Below are 27,400 nucleotides of genomic sequence, written 5' to 3' on the forward strand. Positions count from 1 at the left end.
TGAACAATCAACTCATATGACATCCTCCTACAACCTTCAAGAACACGATAAGAGAATTTCTTAGTGGTGATATATTAGATTTGTAAGTCATTTGTCATCTACTCAGTCTACAATCTCGAATGTTATGTTTATGTAAGCCTCTTAGCAATCAAACAAATGTCTTAAAACTATGCTCTTCATCAACTAGGAATGTGCTTACTGATTTCCAAATGTCAAGTATAAACGTTACATAATTCCAGAAACTAGACACTGAATATGATGTACAATCAAATGACCTATAATGTTAGCCATCTATAATGAATAAGAACATATCTCCACTAATATCTTATTCATGATGGTAATTCAAACTTCGAAATACTTTGTTGAAGCACTTTACAATGTCACCTTCAAAAACTCATAAACCATGGATCCATCATTTCTGAGAACATTCTTCCATTCCATAATATACAACAATAAGCAAAACTATTTTTCATTAGGGGAAATTTCTATAAAACCAAACTGACTGTCAAGTATAATTTACCGCAGTATCCACAAGGCCTTCACGACCACCCATGGTGTGAAAGAAAAACTCTGTTGCGGTCAACCCAGTATAAAATGAATTTGCAACAAAGCCTTTGGCCTGAAAAGGATGCAAAGGTCAACGATTATTTGTGAATAATATATGGAAATAATAGTGTCAGTAAACAGAAAATATCAACATAAATGAAAGACGTGAAGGCTGAAAGAGTGGAAGGAAAAGCTACTAAAATTTGCAGACATTGTAAACTCAATTAGATACAAGCAAAATTTAATCAAGGGGTCATAGAAATGAAGACAAAGACTATATTAATAAGAGAATTATACACTATAATTCTCAAATGTCTACTATATAAAAACAGAATTAATGTATTAGCTCTTTTACACAGACTCAAACAAAATGACCCACCGCTGGTGTCTTGTCATTCCTCGGGAAGTGTGGAAGACTGCGGTCAATAAATCCATTTGGTGCTCGACGCCCTCCAACAGATTGTTGACCAACACAAGCAATCATTTGACTGATGTTAATCGGTGAACCCTTGGATCCACATTGAGACATAATCAATGGGCTGTTACGCCAATGCAACTCCCTAAGACAAACCTGAAAAACAAAAGTTTACATCAGTAACTGAAGTTAGCATCTCTTATATCTGAGACCTGTGATTCTGCTCCATATATAAAAATAAAACTAACAATAAAAGATCTAGGTACATGAACAAAAACCAGTCACAAAAAGTCCAAATTACAAGGTAGGAAGTAGGTTTTTACAATGCATCCAATTTGTAATAGAGCAACAAAAAGGCACTACATGGAAACAAATACTACTTTGAATAAAGAAAAGGAAAAAGAAACCTATACACCACTCTTAATCCTAGGATTGTTTAATAGAAAATCATCAGGAATTCCAAATGTTTAGGAAATAAATGGCTCTGACAATCCTTTCGTCACAATGAAGAACATGTAAGAAAGCAATGACTTAAGGTTGCACATCAACGCTCACTTCTAGATCATAGTAACCAACTGATTGAACATAGATTTTCCCATTGTTCTTCATAGCAACAAACAAATTTAGAGTAAACAATTGAAACAGAATTTGTATTTCCACATTGCTTTCATAAAAAGTAGAAGACCTCATAAAGAAAAATCTAAGAGAATGGAAAATGGGTGATGATGTTTTGATGTAAGCACATATGCAAAGGCATGTGTAGTGGAATATTTAGCATTTCCAACTGTTTTTCCATCTCTGTAACAACCCATCTAATTGACCCATTAATTAAAATGTTAAACTTTATAATATATGAATATATCTATATATATATACATTAAATTTATGGTATATATAGTTAGACTTTACAAATAGCATTTAATAAAAATATATATATCATTAAAAGATTATAACATATTTTGAAATGTTATAAGTATATATATACATCATTAAATATTTATAGCAGATACTTGATAAAATGTTATAAGTGAAAACATTAATGTTTGTAAATTATATTAAATAAAATGTTATAAGAAATATAATTAAAGTTAAACTAAGTATTAAAGAACAGTCATGCATATGCATAAATATAAGCTAAAGTTATGAACTTAAGCCATAACGTGACAGCATGGATATCAATCAACTATAAATACATCACACATAATATCTAAACTCATAAAGACTAACAACCTACTGAAAATTTATGGCAAGAAATATCGCCGAGAAAACTTCAATGCTGAGAGGCGGTGGCTGCAAGTGGGAGGGCGGCCACCGCCAGGCAGGGGGATTTATATAGCAGGAGCCTGACCCGGTGGAGGGGGGAGAAAACAGAGAAGGAAGGACTCATTAGCAGGAAACCCTGAGAAGAGATTTTACAGTAGAGGAGCTTGACTGATCTGAGATCTGGGCACGGAGGGACAGAGAGCCTCGGTGGAGAGCTTCTCTGGATTGAGCAACCAGTTGCTCTGTCTGGTCGGGTGGAATTGGCCGTCTCGAAATTGAATCAAATCAGCCAGCAGTTCAGGATTACCAGTTCTACAGCGCAAACGGGAGTCTGCCAGCAGCTCAGGTATGTACAGATTACAATTTATGTATTTCTGCTTTCAAATTCATGCAAAAATTCATCTGGTTGCTGTAAATTCATAATTAGGGTGCTACACATGGTATCAGAGCCCTGTTCAAACCTTCGGACCTCCCAACCCTACGCTCCTGTACGCTGTGATTAATTGAAACGATTAGAGAATTCCAAGCGTGATTCGATTTGGGGCGGAGAAAACGAAGTACGCATACAGAACTTTGAATTGATTGAATTCGATGGTCTGTCTGGGTAACAGTCCTGCACATTCACTTGAGGTGTTGTGTTCTGTTTGCAGAATTAAGAAATAAACCCCGACCTGCGACAAAAAAATCTACAATCGAATTTACTGTTGTATTTCTTTTGGGTAAATTTTAATATAAGTTAATTAATGAACGAATTGAAATTCGTCAAACCAGCTTTCGATTTCTTTTTTCCGGACGCATGAACCACGTCAAAATCGAACGGCGGCCACATGTGGCCGGCCCAGCCCTGTGTATCGACCTCAAATTAACAAAAATAAATTTTTGCCGTATTAACGCCCAAAATTTCGATACATTAGAATGTGTGAAAGCCTTCTGCTTGCTCGACTTTTCCTTAGCCGTCTTTTGAATCCGCTTTAGCCATTTCCGATTGAGCAATTTGAAATCCGCCGAGGACAGACCCCTTTAATCCAAGCCAAAGCCGACGAGGAATTTCGGATATGGCGGCTGGTACCGAGGGCTCCGCATAAAAGTTATGCCCGCGCTGCCCACGAATTAGGGATTTCCACTGGATTCCAGATGCCTGCGTGAAAAGAAAGTCGCTAAATTCGTGGTGCGCCGGATCCAAACCCTCTGAATAAATATCCAATAACTAGCTACCAATCCCCAGAACAGATTTTGCGGGGTTTTTCGAGGGTTTTGCATAGCCTGCAGAGCATTTCCGCAGTTGTTCTATCATTAAGGCCCAGCAATGGCAGTGATTCCAGCGGATAGAAATGGCCAGGTGACTATTAATGAAAAAAAAAAAAAAAAAAACGGCTCGGGCAACGGCGTTATGGCAGGTCACATGCCATGGGTTGAAGTCTGGTCCACCGCCACGTATATGGTTACGACTTATGCTACATAAAACGCCAACCCATAGTCATTTATATCATATGCTATATATGTTTCAAATGCGCCATATTTAAATACGTATTGCAATGATATCATATGGTTTTCTATATTCATTATTTTTATCTGAGTTTTACATAGTCTATGGCTTCACTCTTTTTTTTTCGAAATTGTTATGAGCTCATGACGTGGTTGAATGGATTATCGATGTGTCATTAAACCCACAAATATAATTTTCTTATTACTGTTGTTTGACGGAAGCGCACAAAAAAAAATAAAAATAAAAATTTTTCACCCTTGTGACGATATCGTTTCATGTTTGATACTCAATTGTTTTTTTTATTATTTGTGAAATAATTTAATCAAGTCACCCTTTTTGGCTTTCAACGTGCCGTAGCAGCTCATGGTCACTCAAATAATAGTCTTGGTTATTGGTCAAGACTCCAGTGCAGTGAGTTCTGTTCTATTTGTATTTTGTTCTTTGCATGGTTGTTCAGTGTTATTACAGATTTACAATACTATACATTGAAAATTACAAAGCAGCATCTTTACAAAAACCATGCAAGTGACCAAAGCCTTGGTCCATAGCAGTTATAGCCTGTGTGATTCATGGCACAAGATGATGGGGCTACACGGCACCTGCATTATAAAATGTTGCCTGTTTTGTGGGACATTGACATGCATTAAAGTGAACACTGGGCACTCAGTAATGCATGCACTTTTCATTAGATAGTTATCTTATTATGTAGGTTGGTGAAAATTTAAACTTTATTATAGGGTACCATGGAAATTGGACTAGATACGGTACCTTTATGGAGCCATAATTATGGGAGCTTCTTCATGTACAACTTCAGGTTGTCAAGGGATTAACCACCTTGAGGAGGTGATTAAATTCTTATGCTATTTTGGTGAATTAAGTGAAGAGGTTGTTAGCTCATTATTTTTTTTATCGTTGCAATTAATCTTCAAATAGGGTCCACCATTTGATTGCCTTGTGAATCTGCCATAGACCCTCTCCATCAGTTCACTTACCAAGTTGCGGGTAAACTTTAAAGTAATGCACATTTATTGATTGCTTGCTATCCCCTAATCATTTTAGAACCAATTCAAGGTGCTCATATGGCCCACCAATTGGTTGTTTAGCTCTCGATTTTCCCTCTTGAATTTCTATGACTCCGTTGCCCAAACAAGGCACTAGTCTCTCCTTTGTCCATCATTCCCCAACCTCAATTTGGTTCCATTTTGTCCTAGGTTGCTACGTTCTCTTATACTCCCATTACATACTACATTCATATTAAGTTCAGTAACTTAGTTAGATCTGCAAATGAGAGGACATTTACCAAATGGTAGTTTGTAATTACAACTATAAACCAATAACAAAGCACTACAGTTTACTTAAAAATACAAGGAAAACAAAAACAACAGTTTGATTACAAAGGAGATATGCTGTCAAAATCCAGAGTTTGCTGGCCATGTGTGCCTCCCTGACATGGTTCATGTCAGAAGCTTTAAACTCACACGATTGAAAAAATGTGATGCTGATGAAACCTTTTCAACCCAGCTAAATGAAAAAACCTTAGTATTCCAGTAGATCCGCGACATCTTCTATCAAGAACTGAATTTTCTTATTAACGGTATAATAACCATTCCACCCTTAGTTGTCATGGCAGGAATCGATAAATTGGCACACTTCCATCACCCGAAGGAAGAACTACTTCTGGGTTGATTACTTCTGACTTTTGGAAATTCCATTAGCTAATTCATGCGCCAATCAGTGGAGGTACCAGCATGTTGGAACCTATAACAAACTGCTTGCAATTTATTGCCAAGTTGTCAATGCTGGTAATCATGCAAACTAAAGATTTAATACATACCCTTGTATTTTATTCAGGGTATGGATACAGATGACCCCCTTAAATGTTATAGTCAGGTTGAGGTATGACAGTTATGTTACCAATGTACACTGTTTTCGTTTTGGGGATGTCATTAGGTAAATAAATTTTGGATGTCTTACCTTAGGGGCTAATAACCATACACTTCTGCATTATTCATTTTTCTTTTTAGAAAACCCTGCATTAGGACAAGGAGGTCGCGTGGCCACCCTCCTTGACCTCGGTACCAGTAAGATCCGCCTAGCGGGTAAAAATAGCAAAACTATACCCGTTTTAAATGTGAAGTTGCAATGAAATTAGTGTGTTAAAATTTGGTTATCCGTCTCCAATTCTTTTTATATATATACATTTTATTTGTGTTCAGGGACCATTACTATGGTAAAGACGTATGAGCGGCGACGACGTGACCAGGCAGCATCATCACCATTAATGCCGCCACCGTCGCCATCGCCACCGCCACCGTCGCCATCCCCCTCACCCTCGTCACCACCAAGGCAGCAGTCAACATCAAACGCTCAAGCGCCAGAGTTGGCTGTGATAATGAACTCTTTGCAGGCCTTGTTGGAAACATTAAAGGAATCCACTAAGGCTAAAAGCAAAGAGGAATCTCAGCATGCAGCCACCAGTTCAGCGGAACCACATAATTTGGAGCCCAGAGGATCGAGAGAAGACATCTCTAGAGAGCTTCAGAAAATTAGACTCCCAGAATTTTCGGGAGGTCGAGCTGGTGAACGCGCTGAGGCATGGCTGGAAGGGATGAACCGGTGCTTTAGGTTAAGAGAATATTCGCCTTCAGCCAAGACAAAAATTGCCGTGTTTCAACTAAAGGAAAGTGCCCTGATTTGGTGGGGAAACCTGGAAAAGCAGCTACACCTTACATCAGACAACGTTCCTTGGGATCTGTTCGAGGAAAGGTTCCGAGCGAAGTATTTACCTCCATATTTTCAACAACAGCAAGCCAGAGCCTTTCATACACTAATTCAGGGAAGTAAAACGGTGGAAGAGTACGAAATAAGGTTTATGGAGCTGGTAAAATACATTCCCTACTTAGACTCTGATGAACGTCAAGCTGAACGTTTCATATTTGGGTTAAACCCCCGCATCAGAGCCTTGGTAAGTATGTGGAAACCGTCATCGGTAGCCGAGGCAGTCGAATGTAGCCGTTATGCAGAAGAGCACCTTGGAATCAAAAAGGATATAGGGCCAGCAGGGCCTTTACAATCAGGACTCCCAGGGAAGGCTCCCCGGAACTTTTTCAGAGGAGGTAGCTCGAGGCCACCTTACAGTAGCAGGTATACCCCAGGTATGGGGACACGAGCTCCCATGGCGGTAAACACTATAGCTGCAGAATCGTCTAGCACCAGACCATGGGCATCGCGAGGGACTACCGGTAGAGGAAGGGGTGTGAGAGGAACCAACATGGGAGGACGCGGCTCGTTCTCTAGAAACTCACACCTTAATTCCAGAGGACCAGCGCAGCTAAATTGTTGGGGATGTGGGGGACCGCATTTCCAGCGTAACTGCCCAGAAGCGTCATCGGACATATTGCAAAGCACTGGGAGGGAGCCGATATCAGCCAAGCGAAGTAATCATAGGATTCATGCAGTAGTCAACCACGACCAAGCAGCCCATCAATCCACTGTAGTGGAATCTTCAGGTATTATCAATGGTGTAAAACTCAAAATCTTATTTGATACTGGTGCCACAGATAGTTTCATTTCGTCATATGCATTAAACAAATGTGGGCTGGCAGCTCGTAGACAAAATGATTTCCACCAAGTGGAAATGGCCTCAGGAGAACTCCAAACCGTGGGCTTGAGTGTGGATCAATGCAAAATTGACCTAGGGGTCTGTTCGACTAAACTAAAAGTGTACGTTACCGCCCTAGGGACGTATGATCTTATCATAGGTATGGATTGGCTGGAAGCTCACCAAGCGTGGGTAGATTGTTATGGAAAAAGGATTTTGGGCTTAAATGATGAGGGAGAAGTAATCCAAATTCAAGGAATTAAGAGAGAAATCTCTTTACGCTACATTTCGGCAATGCAGGTGAAGCGTTGTTTAAGGAAGGGTTGTCAGGCTTATGCAATTCACGAAGTAAGCCAGGATAAGGGACCGTCCTTAGAACAATATCCGGTGTTAGCCGAGTTCCCGGATGTGTTTCCAAAGGAACTACCAGGATTACCCCCGGTAAGAGAAGTGGATCTCACTATTGATTTAAAGCCAGGTACCCAACCGATCTCTAAAACGCCTTATAGAATGACAGCTCCAGAACTTCAGGAATTACAAATCCAGTTGAAGGAACTACTCGATATAGGGCTTATTCGACCCAGTACCTCACCTTGGGGCGCTCCTGTAATTTTTGTGAAGAAGAAAGATGGATCCTTAAGATTATGCATAGACTATCGGGACTTGAATCGCGCTACAGTAAAGAATCAATACCCTATGCCGCGGATCGATGATCTTTTCGATCAAATGAAAGGAGCTTCTGTCTTCTCAAAAATTGATCTTCGATCAGGATATCATCAGCTAAGGATTTCTGAAAATGATATCTCTAAGACAGCATTCCGGACACGTTTTGGGCACTATGAATTTACTGTGGTACCATTTGGGTTAACAAATGCGCCAGCCGTATTCATGAATCTTATGAACAGCGTTTTCCGTCAGTGTCTTGATAAATTTGTACAAGTCTTTTTAGATGATATTCTCATCTATTCCAAGAATGAAGAAGAGCATAAGGAGCATTTGCGGCTAGTATTGACCTGCCTTAGAGAACGTCAGTTATATGGAAAACTGTCCAAGTGTTCCTTCTTTCAGGAAAAGATTCATTATTTGGGTCACATCATATCAGGTGAAGGAATCTCAGTAGATCCTGAGAAGGTAAAAGCGATCATGGATTGGCCAATACCGAGAAACGCACATGAGATACGAAGCTTTATGGGCTTAGCTGGTTATTACCGGAGATTTGTGGAAGGGTTCTCCAAAATCGCGAAGCCAATCACAACCCTCCAGCGTAAAGGTGTTAAGTATGAGTGGACCGAGGAATGTAATAATGCATTCTCTGAACTCAAAAGACTACTCACCAGCGCACCAATCCTAAGAGTCCCTGATATGGGCAAAGACTTTACAGTATGTACTGATGCATCCAAGCAAGGGCTGGGTGCAGTATTGATGCAGGATAGGGGAGTGATAGCTTATGCTTCCAGAAAGCTAAAACCTCATGAAGAACTCTATGCTACTCACGATCTAGAATTGGCCGCTGTGATGCTAGCTTTAAAGATCTGGAGACACTATTTGGTAGGACGAAAGTTTACACTTAAAAGCGACCATCAAAGTCTACAGTATTTGTTCACCCAAAGAGACTTAAATGTCAGGCAAAGGCGATGGAGTGAATTCCTAAGTGAGTATGACTTCGGGATATTATATATTAAGGGAAAGGAAAATGTGGTAGCCGATGCCTTAAGCAGGAGACCCCGGATATTTTCTCTCATACCCATTAAGGTGGACTTAAGACAGCGAGTGCTGGATCGCCTTATAAAAGACAGCTGGTATTTAAAAGTGAGGGCAAGTCTGGAGGGGATTAAGGCAAAAGAATCTAAGTTCGAGGGTTATGAATTAGAAAGCGATGGGATCTTGCGATTCCATGGAAGGATGTACATTCCTGATGATAAAGATCTCCGAGATACCATCCTCAGGGAAGCTCACAAAGCCGTATATTGTGCTCATCCTGGAGTAGGGAAAATGTATGCGGATACCAAGAAACTCTTCTTTTGGGCAGGCATGAAGCGGGATATCACTCAATTTGTTGCAAAATGTTTGGAATGTCAGCAGGTAAAGGCAGATCATTGTCACCCAGCGGGTCTCTTACAGCCCCATGACATTCCTATGTCTAAATGGGAGACCATTTCTATGGATTTTATCACTGGACTACCTCTTACTTCTCAAAGACACAATGCCATTCTGGTAGTGGTGGATAAATTAACAAAAAGCGCCCATTTTATTCCGGTAAGAGATACTTATGATGTTGCTGACGTGGCTCGAGTATTCATAAACGAGATTATCAGATATCATGGAGTACCTAAGAAGATTATATCCGATAGAGATTCGCGATTCACTTCCAGATTCTGGACGTGCATGCAAACAGCCTTAGGTACTCAGCTAAATTTAAGCACGGCTTACCATCCTGAAACTGATGGCCAGACTGAAAGAGTAAATCAAGTACTTGAAGACATGTTGCGGATGTATGTAATGGATCAGCAATCCCACTGGGAAAAGTATTTACCCTTGGTTGAATTCGCTTACAACAACAGTTACCACAGTTCGATTGGGATGCCTCCATTTGAAGCTCTATATGGCAGACCCTGCAGAACGCCGTTAAGTTGGGACAGGTTAGAAGATCGAGTAATAATAGGACCAGAATTAATCCATGAAATGGAAGCGCAGATCAGGCAGATTAGAGAGCGATTAAAGGAAGCACAGGATAGACAAAAGAGTTATGCTGATGCTCACCGGACTGATAGGAGGTATGAAGTGGGGGACCAGGTCTTCGTCCGCATCAGGCCGAATAAAAGTACTATTCGATTCGGGAAAGGGACAAAGTTATCACCCCGATTTATAGGACCGTTTAAAATCGTGGAAAGAGTTGGACCTGTTGCCTATCGTCTTGCCCTGCCATCCCACCTGCATAGGATTCATAATGTATTTCATGTTTCTGTATTAAGACATTATGTAGCTGATCTATCTCATAACATCCAGTGGAAAGAATTGCAGGTTTCGGACGAGGGAGTCATAACGGTCGAACCGTTACGTATACTGGAACGTAGAGTTCGGCAGCTGAGGAACCGCCTGGTGGACCAAGTTAAGGTCCAGTGGGACAAGTATAGTCCTGGGTCCGCGACTTGGGAGGATACAGAGGACATATGTCAGAGATACCCTAGTTTATGTCCATTTTGAAGAACTTTACACTATGTTTAGTATATATATTTACTTCACCTCTGTCAGAGAACCAAAAACATTTGAATGATAAGTGATAAGTACAAAACTTTGCGGCATAATATATGTTTAAATTCATGCTGGTACGTGGATACCAAAATAATATGTGTTTAATTCCTGCTGGTACATGGATACCAAAACAATATATGTGATTATATTACTAATAATAAATGTTGAAGTAAAGATTAAGACCGTCAAATGAATTTACTTCTGGTAGAATTGAACAATATAAATCTGTTTTATCTAATTCTGTTATATGTAGATCATACATAAGTTATTTCGAATATGATGATGCACATCTTACAAATGTTGGGTAAGTATAAGATTGCAGGTAAAACTGCAGATAAACTACGGTTGCAGATATTTGATCCAATTTTCGAGATGACCACGTGATGACAGAACTCAGATCAGTAAAGCTCAAAGTGATTCTATGATAGGGTAATAGCCCTGATACTACTGGAGGGGTGGAGGTGTTACCCACCGTTTATCCTCTGAACCCTGGAGTCATGGGAGGACTGTGCGAGTCACGCTCCCCTAGACGTGTGATGATGACTGCCGGATGCCTACTGGGAATCAGGTCGGTATAGCCGACGCTGTTACCTTTGTGTTATGAATGGTTAGGTCAATAAATTGACGCCATGGCATACTTTAGTAGAGGACGGATAGGATGGGAGCAGAAGAGATTAGGGAGGATAGGATGAGTTTTGAATAGCTCGGGGTCCGGGATAGAAAAGGGTATGACCGTTAAAACCTTGAACCTAAAGCTCTAACTTCGGGACGAAGTTTTCAGAAGGGGGAATGTATGTAACAACCCATCTAATTGACCCATTAATTAAAATGTTAAACTTTATAATATATGAATATATCTATATATATATACATTAAATTTATGGTATATATAGTTAGACTTTACAAATAGCATTTAATAAAAATATATATATCATTAAAAGATTATAACATATTTTGAAATGTTATAAGTATATATATACATCATTAAATATTTATAGCAGATACTTGATAAAATGTTATAAGTGAAAACATTAATGTTTGTAAATTATATTAAATAAAATGTTATAAGAAATATAATTAAAGTTAAACTAAGTATTAAAGAACAGTCATGCATATGCATAAATATAAGCTAAAGTTATGAACTTAAGCCATAACGTGACAGCATGGATATCAATCAACTATAAATACATCACACATAATATCTAAACTCATAAAGACTAACAACCTACTGAAAATTTATGGCAAGAAATATCGCCGAGAAAACTTCAATGCTGAGAGGCGGTGGCTGCAAGTGGGAGGGCGGCCACCGCCAGGCAGGGGGATTTATATAGCAGGAGCCTGACCCGGTGGAGGGGGGAGAAAACAGAGAAGGAAGGACTCATTAGCAGGAAACCCTGAGAAGAGATTTTACAGTAGAGGAGCTTGACTGATCTGAGATCTGGGCACGGAGGGACAGAGAGCCTCGGTGGAGAGCTTCTCTGGATTGAGCAACCAGTTGCTCTGTCTGGTCGGGTGGAATTGGCCGTCTCGAAATTGAATCAAATCAGCCAGCAGTTCAGGATTACCAGTTCTACAGCGCAAACGGGAGTCTGCCAGCAGCTCAGGTATGTACAGATTACAATTTATGTATTTCTGCTTTCAAATTCATGCAAAAATTCATCTGGTTGCTGTAAATTCATAATTAGGGTGCTACAATCTCATTACAAATATTGATATACATGTTCACATCTCTAGGCTCAACAATGTCATCAATCTAGCCTAGCATAAAATCCATGCACTTATACAACTCACCAACCACTGCCTGATCTGAATCTGGAAACTAAATCATGTTATAAATTGGCCTGGTAAACTTCCAGGCATACCTAACCTCTGACCAAGAATGACCCATCACGTACGGTTTCCTGCATTACATGAGCACCATCTCTATTATACTTAAGTCATATCACTCATCACTCAACCCTATACCAACCAAAGCCTGTCTTACCTTCAAAAGGCATCTGAAAGGTGTTGAGAAATCTAGAGCATAGCAATTAAGTGATTTCTCTTCTACTAGTAACTGCTAGTGAGTGCTTTTTACTTCTTTAGATTAGGATCTTCTTTTACTTAGGTTATTAGTGTTCTTTTCAATCAAACAGCTACCAATGCATAAATGATAAAGGGACAAGAGACACAGAATATAGGCTATCAGCCAGGGCCAAAACCTCTCACTCTTTGAGAGGAAAACCCGAACAAATTCTTCTTCTTATAGAGATTCCAATTGACGAATACCAAGACCATGACCTAGACCCTTGACCAAAATGACCTCTCCAAGACCAAGTCAACTTTCTGCAATTTAGCCTTCACTTCTCCAACTCAGATCTGAACTTTTCGGCCTCCTTGACTGTAGTCTTCGGCCTGCTGTAGTAGACTCCTTTCTCGCACGTGTGACTGATAAAGGATAAATTTTGTCCCTTACTTCTTCGCTTAACTAGAGAGGAGCTCTATGTTAACTCGGCATGAAGCATAGACAGCATTCTTGCCTTAACTCAGATTCTTAACTTCTGCAATTTTGGCTTTTCTGCAATATGTATCTTCCCTTACCTTTCCTCGCACGTGTGACAGACTTTGCCCAGAAACAGACCTGTAATCTCTTCGATCTTCCCTTCGAACTTGATCTCTTTCCTTCGCTTGGATGTAGGGCTTCTATTGACCCTTAGATCGAACTATTTCGCACCTTTCTCACTTAGATTACCTTCACCGAAACCTTCTCTTCAAATGAGAGTCAAGCTGCCTATTTATAGTGATCTGCTCATGAATATAAGCCGACTTGACTTGTAGACTAGGCTGACATGCCTTTTGGAGATCATCTTGAGGCCGACTTCTTGGAGGAGCTTGAGCTTGGTCTTGGAGGGTCTCTTTGACTCTTTTAATGACTTACATATATTGTAACATGCCCAAGAAGGGTCCTTCATACATGACATAGACTTAAATTGACTTTTATGACTAGATGACAAATCCTAAAGGCTCACAATGCGAGCCATCACTAAAATAAAATTCCTTGCTCATGAAACCCATGAGACAAGCATTACAATAATAATTTTATGTTTCTTTTTCTCATCAATTACATAAAATCACAATTACACGGCATTATGAAGACCGAACCCAATTACACTTTTCAACACTCCCTCTTAACTAAGGAGGTATTCATAATGGTATTTGGTCATTCTCAATCTGAAGAATTTCTCATAAGAGTTGGATTGGTAACCCATTTGTTTAGCATCATATCAACCAGCATTGTCACATAGCAAGGCCTTGACTAACAGCCCTATCTCTCCACGAGATCTTAGCACTGTTAGTTTTTGTAGCATCGGATGTGTTCTAGCCATGAAATTTTGTGGAGAGGCTAGAATACATGAAATCTTCAAAACTAAATAATCGTTTCTGGAAATTCTGCCTAGAAATGACTTAATTAGATTATTAACGTTTTTTAAATATTTCCTAAGTCTAAACTTAGGGAATATGGTTAACTAATCAGAATTAATTAAGTCAGGGTGTGAATGATCTAGAAACTCACACGGATCGACCTTAAGTTAATCCTAGCCATCGATTAAGATTTAATCTTCGCCATTGGAGTCCCAATAGAGGATTATAAGAAGAAGTCGATGGGCACTTGGAGAAGACACTTGAGGAATTCGATTTCATGAGCAGATCGATTTCCTGAGTAGCAGCAGTCAATCGCCAGAGAGAGAGCCAATGAGATCGAAGCACTGAGTGAAGGGCAAAGACAGTTATCCAGAGGAAAGATTTTCCAAATCCGGAGAGGAAGCAACAAGTGAGCCGAATTATCCCAAAGAGGCAGCGCTGAAGAGAAGAAAAAACGTTCTCAGTTCCAGAGGCTGAGAAGGAGTCCCAGAGGGTCAGAGAGACGATTTTCTCAGCATCTAGAGGCAGAATAACTTCATCAGAGCCCAGTCAGAGGCAAGTCGTCCAACCAGCTACGCAGAGTAGCACAGAGCAGCACAACAGTCTATGTCCAGAATAGAACTCCTCATAGGGCATTGGGCAAGATTACTCTAGAGAAAGTCTTCACCGAGAAAACATGTGAAGTCAGTCATTTTAGGATATTTGGGAGCTTAGCATATCGTCATATACCCGAGGAGAAGAAGAAGAAGTTAGGAACAAGTTAGATCAAACAGCAGAGAAAGGATATCTAGTGGGATATAGCAAGAACGCTAAGGCATATAGAATCTATCTTCCAGGGAGCAACAAGGTAGTAGTTCGATGAGATGTGAAGTTCATGGAAGATAGGGCCTTCAGAAAATCTCGAGAACTACCTTCCGAAGAGCAGTTAAAAGATAAACCGTTGGTCAAACCACTTCAACCCGCGGAAGCCAAGAATTCTCCTTCAGAACAGGAAGAATCATAGGAAGAGGAGGAGCTCACAAATGCACCTACTACCAGGGGGAGAACGAGCCGGGAACTCCGCCAGATTCTGCGAGATCCAGAAGATTTCATCGGTGCACCCAGGAACAATAAAAGGGAGCGAAGACAGCCAGATAGATATCAAGCTTTAGAAGCTCAGGATGGGGAGCCTTCCAGTTTTAAGGAGGCCGCTCAACATCAAGTTTGGATGGGTGAGATGGTAGAGTACAAATCTATAATGGTGAATGATGTCTAGGGAGTAATGCCTAGGCCTCAGGACAAAAAAGTGGTAGGTTCGAGATGGATCTCCAAGACTAAATACGCTGCAAAAGGCAGTGTGGAAAAATACAAAGCTAGGTTTGTGGCTAAGGGGTATGCTCAGAAGGAAGGAATAGACTACAAAAAGACCTTCGCCCCAGTAGCCAGGTATACATCTATTAGAATAGTGATATCTCTTAAAGCACAGATGGGATGGGAGAATTCATCAGATGGATGTCAAAACGGCATTCTTGAACGGGTTGATAGAAGAGGAAGTATACATTGAACATCCAGAAGGCTTTGAGACACATGAGAAGAAGTCTCATGTATGCAGATTGAAGAAAACCTTGTATGGGCTCAAACAGGCACCTAGAGCATGGTATGGTCGAATTGATGGCTACTAGCAGAAGATGGGGTTCGTCAAGAGATGCAGATCCCAATCTCTACTATTTGGTTGTAGAGAATAAGCCTCTAGTCCTAGTATTATATGTGGATGATCTCTTCCTGACAGGATCATCCAGGCTCATCGAGGACTGCAAGAAGAATCTAGCCACAGAGTTTGACATGAAGGATTTGGGACAGCTGGATTATTTCCTAGGGTTGGAAGTTTGGTAGCAAAAGGGTAAAATCTTCCTTGGACAATGGAGATATGTTACAGAGATCCTGAAGAGATTCAGGATGCAGGACTGTAGGTCTATGGCTACTCCAATCATCACCAATTGGAAGAAAATTGATGCATCAGAAGACAAAGATGTTGATCCCACCTTATACAGGAGCTCATAGGGTCCCTGATGTATCTGGTCAATACCTGTTAAAATTGGCAACTAGGGCCAAACTCCATGTGGATCACCTTATTTATGGCTTCTGATATTTTTCCTAGATTCCTCTCATTGAGAGGTGTAGGATTGATCTAAGGATCATTCGATTCCGATAAGTATTTATGGAGATATTAATTTATTTTGATTATGGACAAATTGTCAATGTCGACCAACAAACTTATGTAGGCTCAGAAGCCCAACAATGATTTCTATCCAACCTCAACGTTTGCGTATAAATACAAGGAGCATTCTTCTCATTTGGACAATTTAATTCACTCATCTTCTCTCTCTCTCCTATGCATAAAAGGAGCCTCTCTCTCTCACACGTGTGGCTGAACAGAAGACATCCTAGGGCAAGGAAGAAGCAGAAAGGAGGGCGCTAGGGCAGCAGGTCATCTCTTTGACCAGCGTTGACCAAGTGTTGACCTTCCAGAAGTGCGAATTGGGTGTGGTTTCCTTTCCTAGGCAGGCTGAAATTTTTGGCATGAAAATCGAGGTGATCTGACCTCTGGTTTGACCAGTGTTGACTGCCCTAGTTTAGGGCTTCAAGTTGACATCAGAAATCTGCAAATTGACTGAACTTTTGGAGCTGTTCAAGGGTTGTTTCTTCAGGATGTTCGAGGACAAGTTGATTGGAAATTGACCAAGTATTTTAGAGTTCAATTTCAGCTAGTTTGACCAAGTTTGACTTTGTTGATCTAGGGTTTGTTGATGCTAATATAAATTACAGAATTTAGATTTTGTACTATTTCTCTCTGTTGAACTATTGAAGATAAAAGAAGATTAGATCAAAGGGTTTCCCCACATTGGGGTTTGTCCCTAGCAAGCCGCCACATCTTATGTCTCTTGTCTTGGCTTGTTTTCTATTGATCATTTAATGTTCTATCTGCACTTAATGTATATGTGATTGCTAATTTGTGGCTAATAAGAAGAAAAATAAGTGAACTGCTCTAAGCATAGAACATGCCATAATTTAACATGGTATCAGAGCTGAGGTGAAGACAAAGCCCAAGCAAGAGCAAGAGCAAGAGCAATCACCGAAGAGAAGGTTGGCAAGGCTATCTTAAAAAGAAATCATGGGGTCCATAACACACTTCCCTGCTGAAGACAAACTTCGTGAGAAGTCTGACTATCAAGGATGAAAGATGTCTCTCGATATAACATTAGAAGAGAAGGAAGTGTTGGACCATGTGAGAGGTGGGATTGTTGAACCTCCATCAAATGCATCCGCTGCTGCTAGGAACAAATGGACCAAGGGAGAAGTCAAAGAAAGGAAGATCATCCGGGACTATATCAACAAGCACTTGGTGGCCTATGTTTCTGAGCTAAACACCCCAAGGAAATCTACGATAGACTGGTGAGTTTATTTAAAGTTAATGATGCAAATCAAGTCTTGCTTCTTAGAAATAAGCTGAAGGAAATTAAGAAGGGAAAAAATGAGAGTATGCAAGCATATTTCTTAAGGATCACCGAGATCAAGAACGATCTCCTATCTATTGGGGAAGTAATTCCTGACAAGGAAATGACACTCACAACTCTTGGAGGACTGCCATATGAATGGTATATGTTCAGGAATTCCCTTCACAACGATAACGTAATTCCTGGATTTGAGGAATTAATGGCTAGATGCATTCAAGAAAAAACGAGGATGGAAGAGCAAGAAATGTCCATACTTAAAGGTCATCCCTCTGCCTTTTCTTCTCATACTAAAAGAAGAAACAATTCTGGGGCTAAATTCAAAGGAAAGGTTGGACCAAAGGGTGGAAGAAAAGGACGATGTTACAATTACAATAAAACGGGTTACTATGCAAGGGAGTGCCATGATAAAAGGGACTCACACAGGGATGATGATCAAAATCCCTCTCAAGGAAATCAAAGGAATGGCAGGTCAAATGGCAAAGGTAAAAGAAGTGTCGGAAATCAAGGAAGAGGACAACCATTCAAGAAGGCAAGAAGTTCCAAGTATGAATCTAACACTGTTAACAATAAGCAAGATGAATATTATCTACCAACAGCTCTATCTACTACTCCTCCCCTGGACTCGCCGGGAAATTGGCTTATTGATAGTGGTGCCTCAAGGCACTTCACTGGTTACAAAGAAACTCTCTATAATCTAATAGAGAAGGAAACCAACCTGGAAATTGTTCTTGGAGATAATTCAAAATATCCCGTGAAAGGCGTAGGAAATGTCACTCTTCAATTGAATCAGGCTAATACCATCCACTTACAAGATGTATTATATGTATCTGATCTCAAAAAGAACCCAGTGTCCATTTCGTCAATGGAAGACAAAGGCTACAAGGTGGCCTTCAGTGATGGCGAGGTATGTGTATGAAAAAAGAACTTTAAAGATGCTTTTACTCTTGGATTTCAAGTCGATTCATTATATCAGGTCGGTGGAAGTCCGTTGGGTGTCATGTCTTGTGACACAACTCTTCAGTTCAAACTATGGCATCGAAGGTTTGCTCACCTTCATTATAAAGCTCTACCCGATGTAAGAAAAATGTTGACCGGGATGCCCCAGTTCAGATTAGAGCGAGAAGGTGTATGTCCAGGATGTGCCGAAGGGAAGCTCAAAAGGGGACCATTCCCCTCAAGCCAAAGCAAGACCTTCGATATATTGCAGTTGGTCCACTCTTTCATATCCAGCATGATGCCTGTGAACTCCTTGGGAGGATATTTATATTACCTCACTTTTACAGATGATTATTCTCGCAAGACTTGGATATACTTCTTGAAAAATAAGGATGAAGTGTTCTCCTAGTTTTGGCACTTCAAAGCCTTGATCGAGAATCAAACCGAAAAGAAGATCAAGATCTTAAGACCTGATAATGGAACTGAATATGAATCCAATGAGTTTCATGACTTTTGCAAAGAGGCTGGCATTAAGAGGGAGACTACTACACCATACACTCCTGAACAGAATGGTGTGGCGAAAAGGAAGAATCATACAATTGTGGAAGTTGTCCGTACTATTCTCCATGATCAAAGACTTACGAAGTTTCTATGGGCCGAACCTGCAAATACTGCCGTATATGTACAAAACCGATGCCCTCATCAAGCAATGGGTTCCAAGACTCCCGAAAAAATGTTCACCGGTAAGAAACCTGATGTATCTCATTTTAGAATTTTTGGAAGCCCTGTATATTTTCATGTGCCTAAAGAAAAAAGGAATAAATTCGGTGCATCTGGAAAGAAAGGAATCTTCGCAATATTGCAGTAATCATTATTGGGATTTAGTCGGCGAGGGGAAAAAATCAGAAAAAAATCGTAAAAATCGAGAAAAAAACGTAACATACAAAAATATTCATTTTTTTTTCAATATTTTAATATCTAAAGCATCTACAACATAAAATAAATACATTGACACATAAATATGATAAAAGAACTAATATATAAGATGTTTAATATCATTTCTAGTGCTACATCACACATAATAGTGAATCATGTCCTGAATAGTAAGTCCTGACTCATGACTCCCAACTCAGCCTCAAAATATCGACAAAAAATATAATAATGTATCTCATGAGTCATATCATGAGTCATAATGTCATATAGATTGAAATTAACCAAATAACTAAAGTCTAATACTACTGATTTCCTCTACCCCTCTTGCGAGAAAATGCAATAGCTTTTCCTTTCCCTCAAGATGTAGATGCTGGTGGAGTTGGCAGTGGACTCTGTTGTGCTCTAGAAGCTGAAGAACTAGGAGCTATAAGAGATAGACTACGTCCTCTACTGGTGGCAGGGGTAGCCTGGGTAGATGATGTCACCTCCTCCTCCTCCCCCTCCACTACCTCCTGCTCTGACCAATCATCGGCAGACTCCATGAGAGGCCTCTCAGCCTCAACCCTCCATGCAGCAGTGGTGTCAATCCCATCCAATGAGATGGCCTCCACATCAGGTGTCCTCTCAAGTTGCCTCACCCACAATCGAAGATTGTAGTAGACGTAGGCCATGTCATTAAGTCGCTGGGACTCCAACCTATACAAAGATCATGAAATAATAATTATAAAAAAAAATATTGTTTAATGAATTCAAAAAATTATTTGGAAATTTGCAATATTTTAAGTGTTAAGTTTTAACCTGTTGCACTTCTTGTTGTGTATTTTTTCAAATACACTCCAGTTGCGCTCGTATCCGGAGGAGCTACATGTTTGGCTGAGGATTCGAATGGCAAGCTTTTGCAGAAGGGGTACCCTGGCAACATACATTCTCCACCATGCATCTACAACAAAATTACAAATAAAATTTTAAATAAACATAAGAAAAAAATGAAATTTGAAAGTTGAAGCAAAGTATGAAGTTATGAACTTGAAGAGACAATGAAATTTGAAACAAATTAAAAAATACCTAGTTTTTGTCATCCTATCAGTCACAGCCATGTCAAAGCCAAATGTGCCACCTGCCATCCTGTATGTCTCAATTTCTTTGGATATTTCTGTACGTTCTACTGGAGATCGCACCATCCTCTGAATACAAGTTAAGAATCCATCCATGATCTCAGCATCAAATACGGACCCACATGGGTAAGAAAATGCGGGGTTCAGGTAGATCCCTGCAGCATGAATAGGATGATGGAGTGTGTTGTTCCATCGTTCATCAATCACTTCCCATAAGAGGAGTTGTCTTTGAAACCCGTTATCTCCCTTATTATCATAGTAGGCCCGAATGGATTCTTTCGCCTTGTCCATGGCCTCATACAAATAGCCCATTGCAGGCTTCTCACCATCAACTAATCGAAGAACCTTTACCAAAGGTTCAGTAACGGTGCACACCTCCTACACTCCCGCCCAAAAGTCTTCCTGGTATAGAAGTAATCTGCATATGGCCTCTCCCTCTAGTTTGCGGCTCATTGTCAAAGCACGTCACTCTTCTGAAAGAAACATTCTCTTCACATCCCACATAGAATTCAAGAGGGATTGAAGAGATATAAAACTAGTGGCAAACCGTGTAATGGCAGGGCGCACCAACTCTTTGTTGTTGGTGAATTTTCTCATCAAGCTAAGCACAGATGTATGATTATATATAAATTTTGTAATGGTTTTTGATCACTCAACAATATATTTGACAAAGGAAATTTTCCTTATGTCCTCCAACATCAAATCAATACAATGCGCAGCACAAGGTGTCCAAAATAAAGTAGGAATACTAAGACCAAGACCCTTGACCTATTTGCCTCTCCAAGACCAAGACACAAGCCCTTTTTCATTGTTTCTCTTCCGAGCCCAAGTCAACATTAGAAAATCTTCTGCTCCTTCCTTCTTTTTGACTACCCTTCAAATTCGGCTTCCTAGTCCTTCATTAGTTTCAGCCTCCTAGAATTAGGCCTTCTTTCCATAGGGACTCTTTCTAGCTTGCCTCGGCTTCCTCTTAGACTTGTTCTTCTTCCAATTCAGCTATCTAAGAGGACTGTAATTCCTCTCGACCTTACTGCAACAGATGACCTCCTTCTACGCATATGTGACAGCAGAATTACCCTAAAACAGATCCAAGAAAAATGAAGCTAAGAGCTTTGCTTTTCTTCCTTCTCCCCTCGCTGATAATTAAGCTTCCTTCGCACTGTTTTACTTCAGACTTGACCAAATTACTGTTCTGCAATTTCTCTCTGAAATGGGATCTGAACTGGGCTATTTATATTAATAAAATCCTCCTCTACCTTGTTACAAAATTATCTTCATATAAAAGGTACGATCATTCTTCTTTTAAATTTTGCTCTACATTACTAACATCGTTAAGTCTAGGGTTTTGAATCATAAAGATTCGTGTTTGGGTGATTAATCATTAGATTGAATCTACCCTCATTATATTTTGACCATTTTTATGGAACCCTAAAAGGTTCACTATAAAACCCTAACCTAAGGGTGTGCCAATATTGATTATGAAACACTAGTCTACTTAGGGTTGATGATGAAGTCTAGAAATTATATTTTCTTGATGTTTAGAGTTTTGCTATTGTTATAATAGAAACCCTAGTTCTTAAGCGTTTGTTGTTAATGTACTGTAATCCTAGACCTATAGGGTTTGGTAAATTAAGGTTTATGAGCAAAACTCTTGTGATGTCTATAGTAAGACTCTAGGGATGAAATCTTAGGTGTGTATTCGTTTGTCTAATCGAAACCCTAGTTTTGTCCAAATTGTTATATATATCTAAGTTTAACGTATTAATGTATGTGTCTTGGGTTTACCTAGTAGATATTATTGTGATATGCTACTGCATGATTGTAAAATCATAAATATGTATATGCGAAGTACACTGACCTATTTGTTGTTTCTCATATTTTAGTTCATGAATTCTAGAGTTTGTAACAATGCCCTAGTAAATATTGATATTCTAGGACTTGATGATATTATTAATATGTTTTAGTTTTGATTACGAAAATCTAGGGTTTGGAACAAAACCTAGCAGAGTCTCTCATAGAATATATTAGTGAAACCTTAGATGCATAGTACTGTGATTGGATTATTATTTGATTTGCTATCTCAGGTCTTGTATCTTGAAATGGAATCTATGGTTTGTGACAAAATCCTAGTAAGAAGTTGAAATCTAGTATGCAAATAAATGTGTCTCTTATCAATTATGAACCTAACTATGTATTTGATGTCTAAAGTCTAAATGTTTCCATTGTATTGACATGATTTTGATATAGTTAACTTCATGCTTCGATTTGTATTTGGTTGTACTTTCTTTTGAAGATTTCAGGTACATATTCTTCAAAATGATGAAGATGTTCGTGTAAGCATGATGAAGGAAGTTATGATGATTAAGATGACCTTAATGTTGTAAGAAGGAATGGAGCCATGAAAGATTCTTCGATGTTATGAAAGAAGGAAGTGGTTAATCTCCCTAAAGTTGAGAGGGAGCCTAAATAGAAGAAAGAGTATATCTCCCCAGTTGAGAGGGAGGGCATCTTATGGCAGTGAATACTTTGAAGTAAGCAAAAGTACTATCAATTAATAAAAGACTTGAGAAGTACTAACGCTATATTTGGTGTTGTTGAAGAAGTGGTAGAAGAAAGCTTCCGACAAGAAGTATTTGGATAACTTGATGATGATATAAGCAACATCTGAATGAATGAAGACCTTGAAGGTTTGCGTTTACTTGTATATATATTTGAAAGTTTATTACTGATTGGGGTTGTGTTTGTAACTTTGTACAGGTAAATCTCTCCACAAGAAGGTTGAAACACTTTGGAAGCAAGCTCGGACAATTGGATATATCTAGTTCAGTTTATTAGGGAGAGATGAAGCATCTAATGGCAAATGTTTGGGAGGACATATGGCCGACCTATGTGTTGATGTCTAGATCCTAAAAGGGTAGGGTGGCGTTGGTCATGGAGCTTCGACCTTAGATACGCACCTAGATCCCTGGGTTGATGGTTAGCAAGTAAGCTTGATGGTACCTAAACTGGTTGAAAACTTGAGTCCATCTTAGTCCCACTCGGATAGATTACACTCGTCAAGTATCTAGTCCGCAACACTGAGTGTGGTAGAACTCTTCGTAGTTCATTTTTGAGATCTTCCATGTACCTCTATATATTTGTAATTATGAATAATGAAGAATGTAACTAGTGTTGGTCTTCATAATTATACTTTAGTATTGATGTAATGTATTAATCAAAAGAAAGAAAAAGAAATTTTTATTATTAAAGAAATTGACTTATTAAAGCATGGTTTCATGCTTGGGTCAATTGTTTTTAGGTCAAAGTCTCCATTGAAGACTTCTAGAGTTTATGTCAAGTGTAATTGTCGATGTCATAACATAAAGAACCCTTCTTGGGATTTATTTGTCAAGAAAGAAAATAATTTTCATGTAAATTAGGTCTTTTAGGCATCCTCTACCAAGTCGGCCTCAAACTGGACAAGTCGGCCAAAACGGGGTAGTAGAATTGCTATATAAGGCAGCAACTCGACTTCATTTGGAGCACCAACTCACCAAGTTCGATCTGCACTTTTTGGGCAAAGAAAAAGTGTGAATTTCTAAGGAAGAAGAGAAAAAGGATAACAAAGAAGAAGGAGGTCTCTCACAAGCATAAGAAGTCAAAACTCTATCTCTTTTCCCACACGTGTGAAGTTGTGAAGCTACTAGAGGGACCGAAAATTTGCAATAGCTGGAAGGCCGAAATTTTGCAGCAGTTGCAATACCTGGGGCTAAAATTTTTGGGTTGATGCTAGGTTGTCACTCTTGGGCAAGAAGAGACTATTGAAGGTTGTTGTATCTTATTGGAAGGCTAACTTGGTGGAGGAAGGTTTGTTGGTCTAGGGTCTTAGTCTATCTCATTTGAATTACCGAAGAAAGAGTTTTTGAGTGGGTTTTCCCCTATATAGGGGCTTTAGCCATAGCCGAGTGCCTATATCTGATGTCATTGATCTTTGTGTCTTGGTTTTGGTAATTGTTTGATGAACAAAGTTAATAAGGAACATAAGAAAGATAATAAGAATTCAAAGAGATCACAAGTAATTATCAACATAAAGAAAATCTTTCTTCCTTTCTGATTTTAACACTTCTATGGCACTGGCACACACATTGTTAACCCTGAAGCATGCACTAGCAAAATGATCTTCCTACTACTGCCTTCTGCTAGAAATTACAACCTCCTTTCCTCCTACTGGAAATTTGGAAACGCACTGAGAATTTATGGAAATTCCCTCTCTATGTGCTTTTCTCTTCCTTTCATGCACTGATCAACGATTTCAAAACCCTTGCTGCAAAATCGTTGTGCTAGATCTGCTTTGCGAAATGATTGATCTGCTCACCAAAAACACTCTCTAGCAACTCTATTTACTGTTGCTACTACTCTTGAGACAAATTGAACTTTTCCTCCAAATTGGACTGGAAATCGATCTCTGTCTCTCCTGCAACTCGCACTACCTAGCTAGGCCTGCGTAGATCTAAAATTTTGGGCTTTAATTCTCCTTCTAAATCTGCACAATTTCGCTTCCTTCACTTCTAGAGCCTCTAATCTGATCCTGGTTTTTGATACCATGTGAAAATTCTTGAATGCAACAACTGGAGATTTATCTTCTAATTGTTAGCAGTTTATTTGTCTTATGAATTATTATTAGGCAAATAGCGATAAATTCATTGTTGCATTATTCACAATAAAAACATTGTGGAAATATAAAATATGGAACTACGAAATAGATCCCAACACAAAAAAAAAATTGACACTATTGCTTTTGGACAATTGTCCCTAGAAAAAACCCGATGGGAAAACCAGTGCAGTAGATGAGGATTTTATTATTTCTTCAGCAAATTCAAGAGTGCAATGATCTGCCTACCAAACTGGCAAGGCTCTGGCAATCTATTACTGGCAAAATAATCTGGAAGACACCCTTGTCTACCTTTGCAATTGATATGGCCTCTCCTAGCATGCTCACACTCGACCTAGACAATTGTACTGCAACCCAAAAATGCGCACTTCTTGGCTAGTTATTCGTACAGCCCCAAAAATGCCTCCAGGTGAAACATCTAGCTTCCCTATACCTGTGAAACCATCTTGCTCTGCCTACGAGACCCTAATCTGGCAACTGGAACATGAAACGTGGCTCTTCCGGCAACCTGCATAGGATAAACTAGCTAACTCGCACTGTTATATTCGGCCTCCTTTGCAGATAATTTGGCCTCCCTCTTTCCTGTCTCCTGGACACAAGCAATACTGAGGAAATCTTACTCCCAAATCTTTGTTGATCCCTCGCTTCGATACTTTCCCTAGCTTCAACTGAGCCCTTGTTGAATACCTGCAACCACACACAAGACACGCAAATTCGAGTGTTTGACATGGGGCATGTAGATCCCTCAAAATAGGACACGTAGGGCACGTTATATATTATTTTACAAATAAAATAAAATAAAATAGAAATATATATATATATATATATTAAAAATTAATACTAAATAGATATTTCTTACACAAATTCTCGTTCATGATACAAATTCAGACATAGATATAGATTCTACCTTGTAAATTTAAAACTTGTAAGTTGTACAATGTAACATTATGCATACAAATACAATTGTGATAGATTCATCAACGATCCAATAGGAGAAAGACAAGAAACTGGAGTTTTCTCAATAAGTCATCAAAATCAAAATGTGTTACATAGGTAGTAGCAATGCCAATGGCAAATAGAAATAGCAAATACAAAACAACTACAAGGTAGTAGGTAGTTCATCAATCATCATCATCAAAATCAGCATCATTGTCATGGTCACCACTGCTCTCCTCTATTGCATCCTCCTCGCCTGTATCCAATGTAATCTTTGCATCTGCTGGTGTGGAGGATGACCCCTCAAGAGTATCACCATCATTAAAAGTGACAAGCTCTAGCATTGGGTCATTAAGATCCAAGTTGGTCAATGCCAACTCAACACTGTTGTCCAAACCCATATCATCAGGGAAGACATCCCACATCTTTGACTTTCCCTTCAACCACTCATCCTTCTGCCTATAAATAAGACAAAGGTTTGTGTGCATATACACCATTGTCTCTGCCCTGGACTGCTTAAGCCTGCTCTTCTTGACACTATACAAATTCCTATGTGCTCTAATTCCTCTCACAACAAGATGATGAAGTGACCTGAGAGAGGAGCCTCATGGCTAATTGTTGTAGAGGAGGGCTTGTTGCCCCATGAGTTGTCCACCAAGAATAGGGCTTCTTAGGCCCCTTGTCTCTAATTACATCATAGCCTGTAAATCGCCCAGTGCCAGTGGAAAACTTTGAAAAGGTATCCTCCACCTCATCAACGGATGCTCTATCCTTAAATATTTGCCTCAATGCATCCTTCCTCCCCTGTGAAATTTCACCATCCATGCGAGGAGAGAATCTGCAGGAAGGTCCACCATTCGTCCACTCATGGTTGTAGTATTTTGGGTTTAATGAGTGAGCCAAACAATGCAAAGGTGTGTGATTCTTGTCCCATCTACTGACAAGAATACCGTGTATGGTGGTGAAGAAGACCTTTGATGATGTCTCATACTCAGGGCACTGACTCTCTAAAATAATGGTCATCACAAACTCAATCATGGAATCCTATCCCTCATAAACCTCTCCTAGGATGGGTTGGTTTGTATCTACAAATCATAGCAAAGCAGTGATAGGGTCCATGATCTTAATAGTGAGATCTACCCTCTCCCACCAAACATCATCTAACAATATGTCCTTGACTCTTTTTTAGGCTACTTGATCTTTCTTTCTCCAAAAAGACCAAAAATTTGAAATAACCATGGCCCCAAGAGTAGTCATGACTTCCCTCAACCTCTTCAACATGATGAATGAAGAGGCAAACCGTGTATTTGCAATCCTCAACAATGATAGATGGGTGTACTCCTTGTAGATTGTGAGGGCATTTGTATGAT

At 39.5% G+C, this 27,400-nt stretch overlaps 1 protein-coding gene across 6 annotated transcripts in view; it reads right to left on the minus strand.

Moving 5' to 3' along the window:
• The window catches only part of LOC149203292 (DNA-directed RNA polymerase III subunit 1-like), a 450,745-nt gene that overhangs the window by 257,981 nt on the left and 165,364 nt on the right, over nucleotides 1-27,400 (minus strand). For all 6 annotated transcript variants that reach the window (XM_089403379.1, XM_089403376.1, XM_089403378.1 and 3 more), the window contains exons 17-18: nucleotides 926-1,117; nucleotides 521-619 (exon numbers count right to left, since the gene is read on the minus strand). In XM_089403379.1, the coding sequence (XP_089259505.1) occupies nucleotides 521-619; nucleotides 926-1,117 (291 nt within the window). The remainder of the gene's footprint in view (nucleotides 1-520; nucleotides 620-925; nucleotides 1,118-27,400) is intronic.

This window comes from Pinus tabuliformis, chromosome 2_1, assembly GCF_031772625.1.
Source record: "Pinus tabuliformis cultivar Carrire ecotype Pingquan chromosome 2_1, CPIR1, whole genome shotgun sequence".
Taxonomy (NCBI): domain Eukaryota; kingdom Viridiplantae; phylum Streptophyta; class Pinopsida; order Pinales; family Pinaceae; genus Pinus; species Pinus tabuliformis.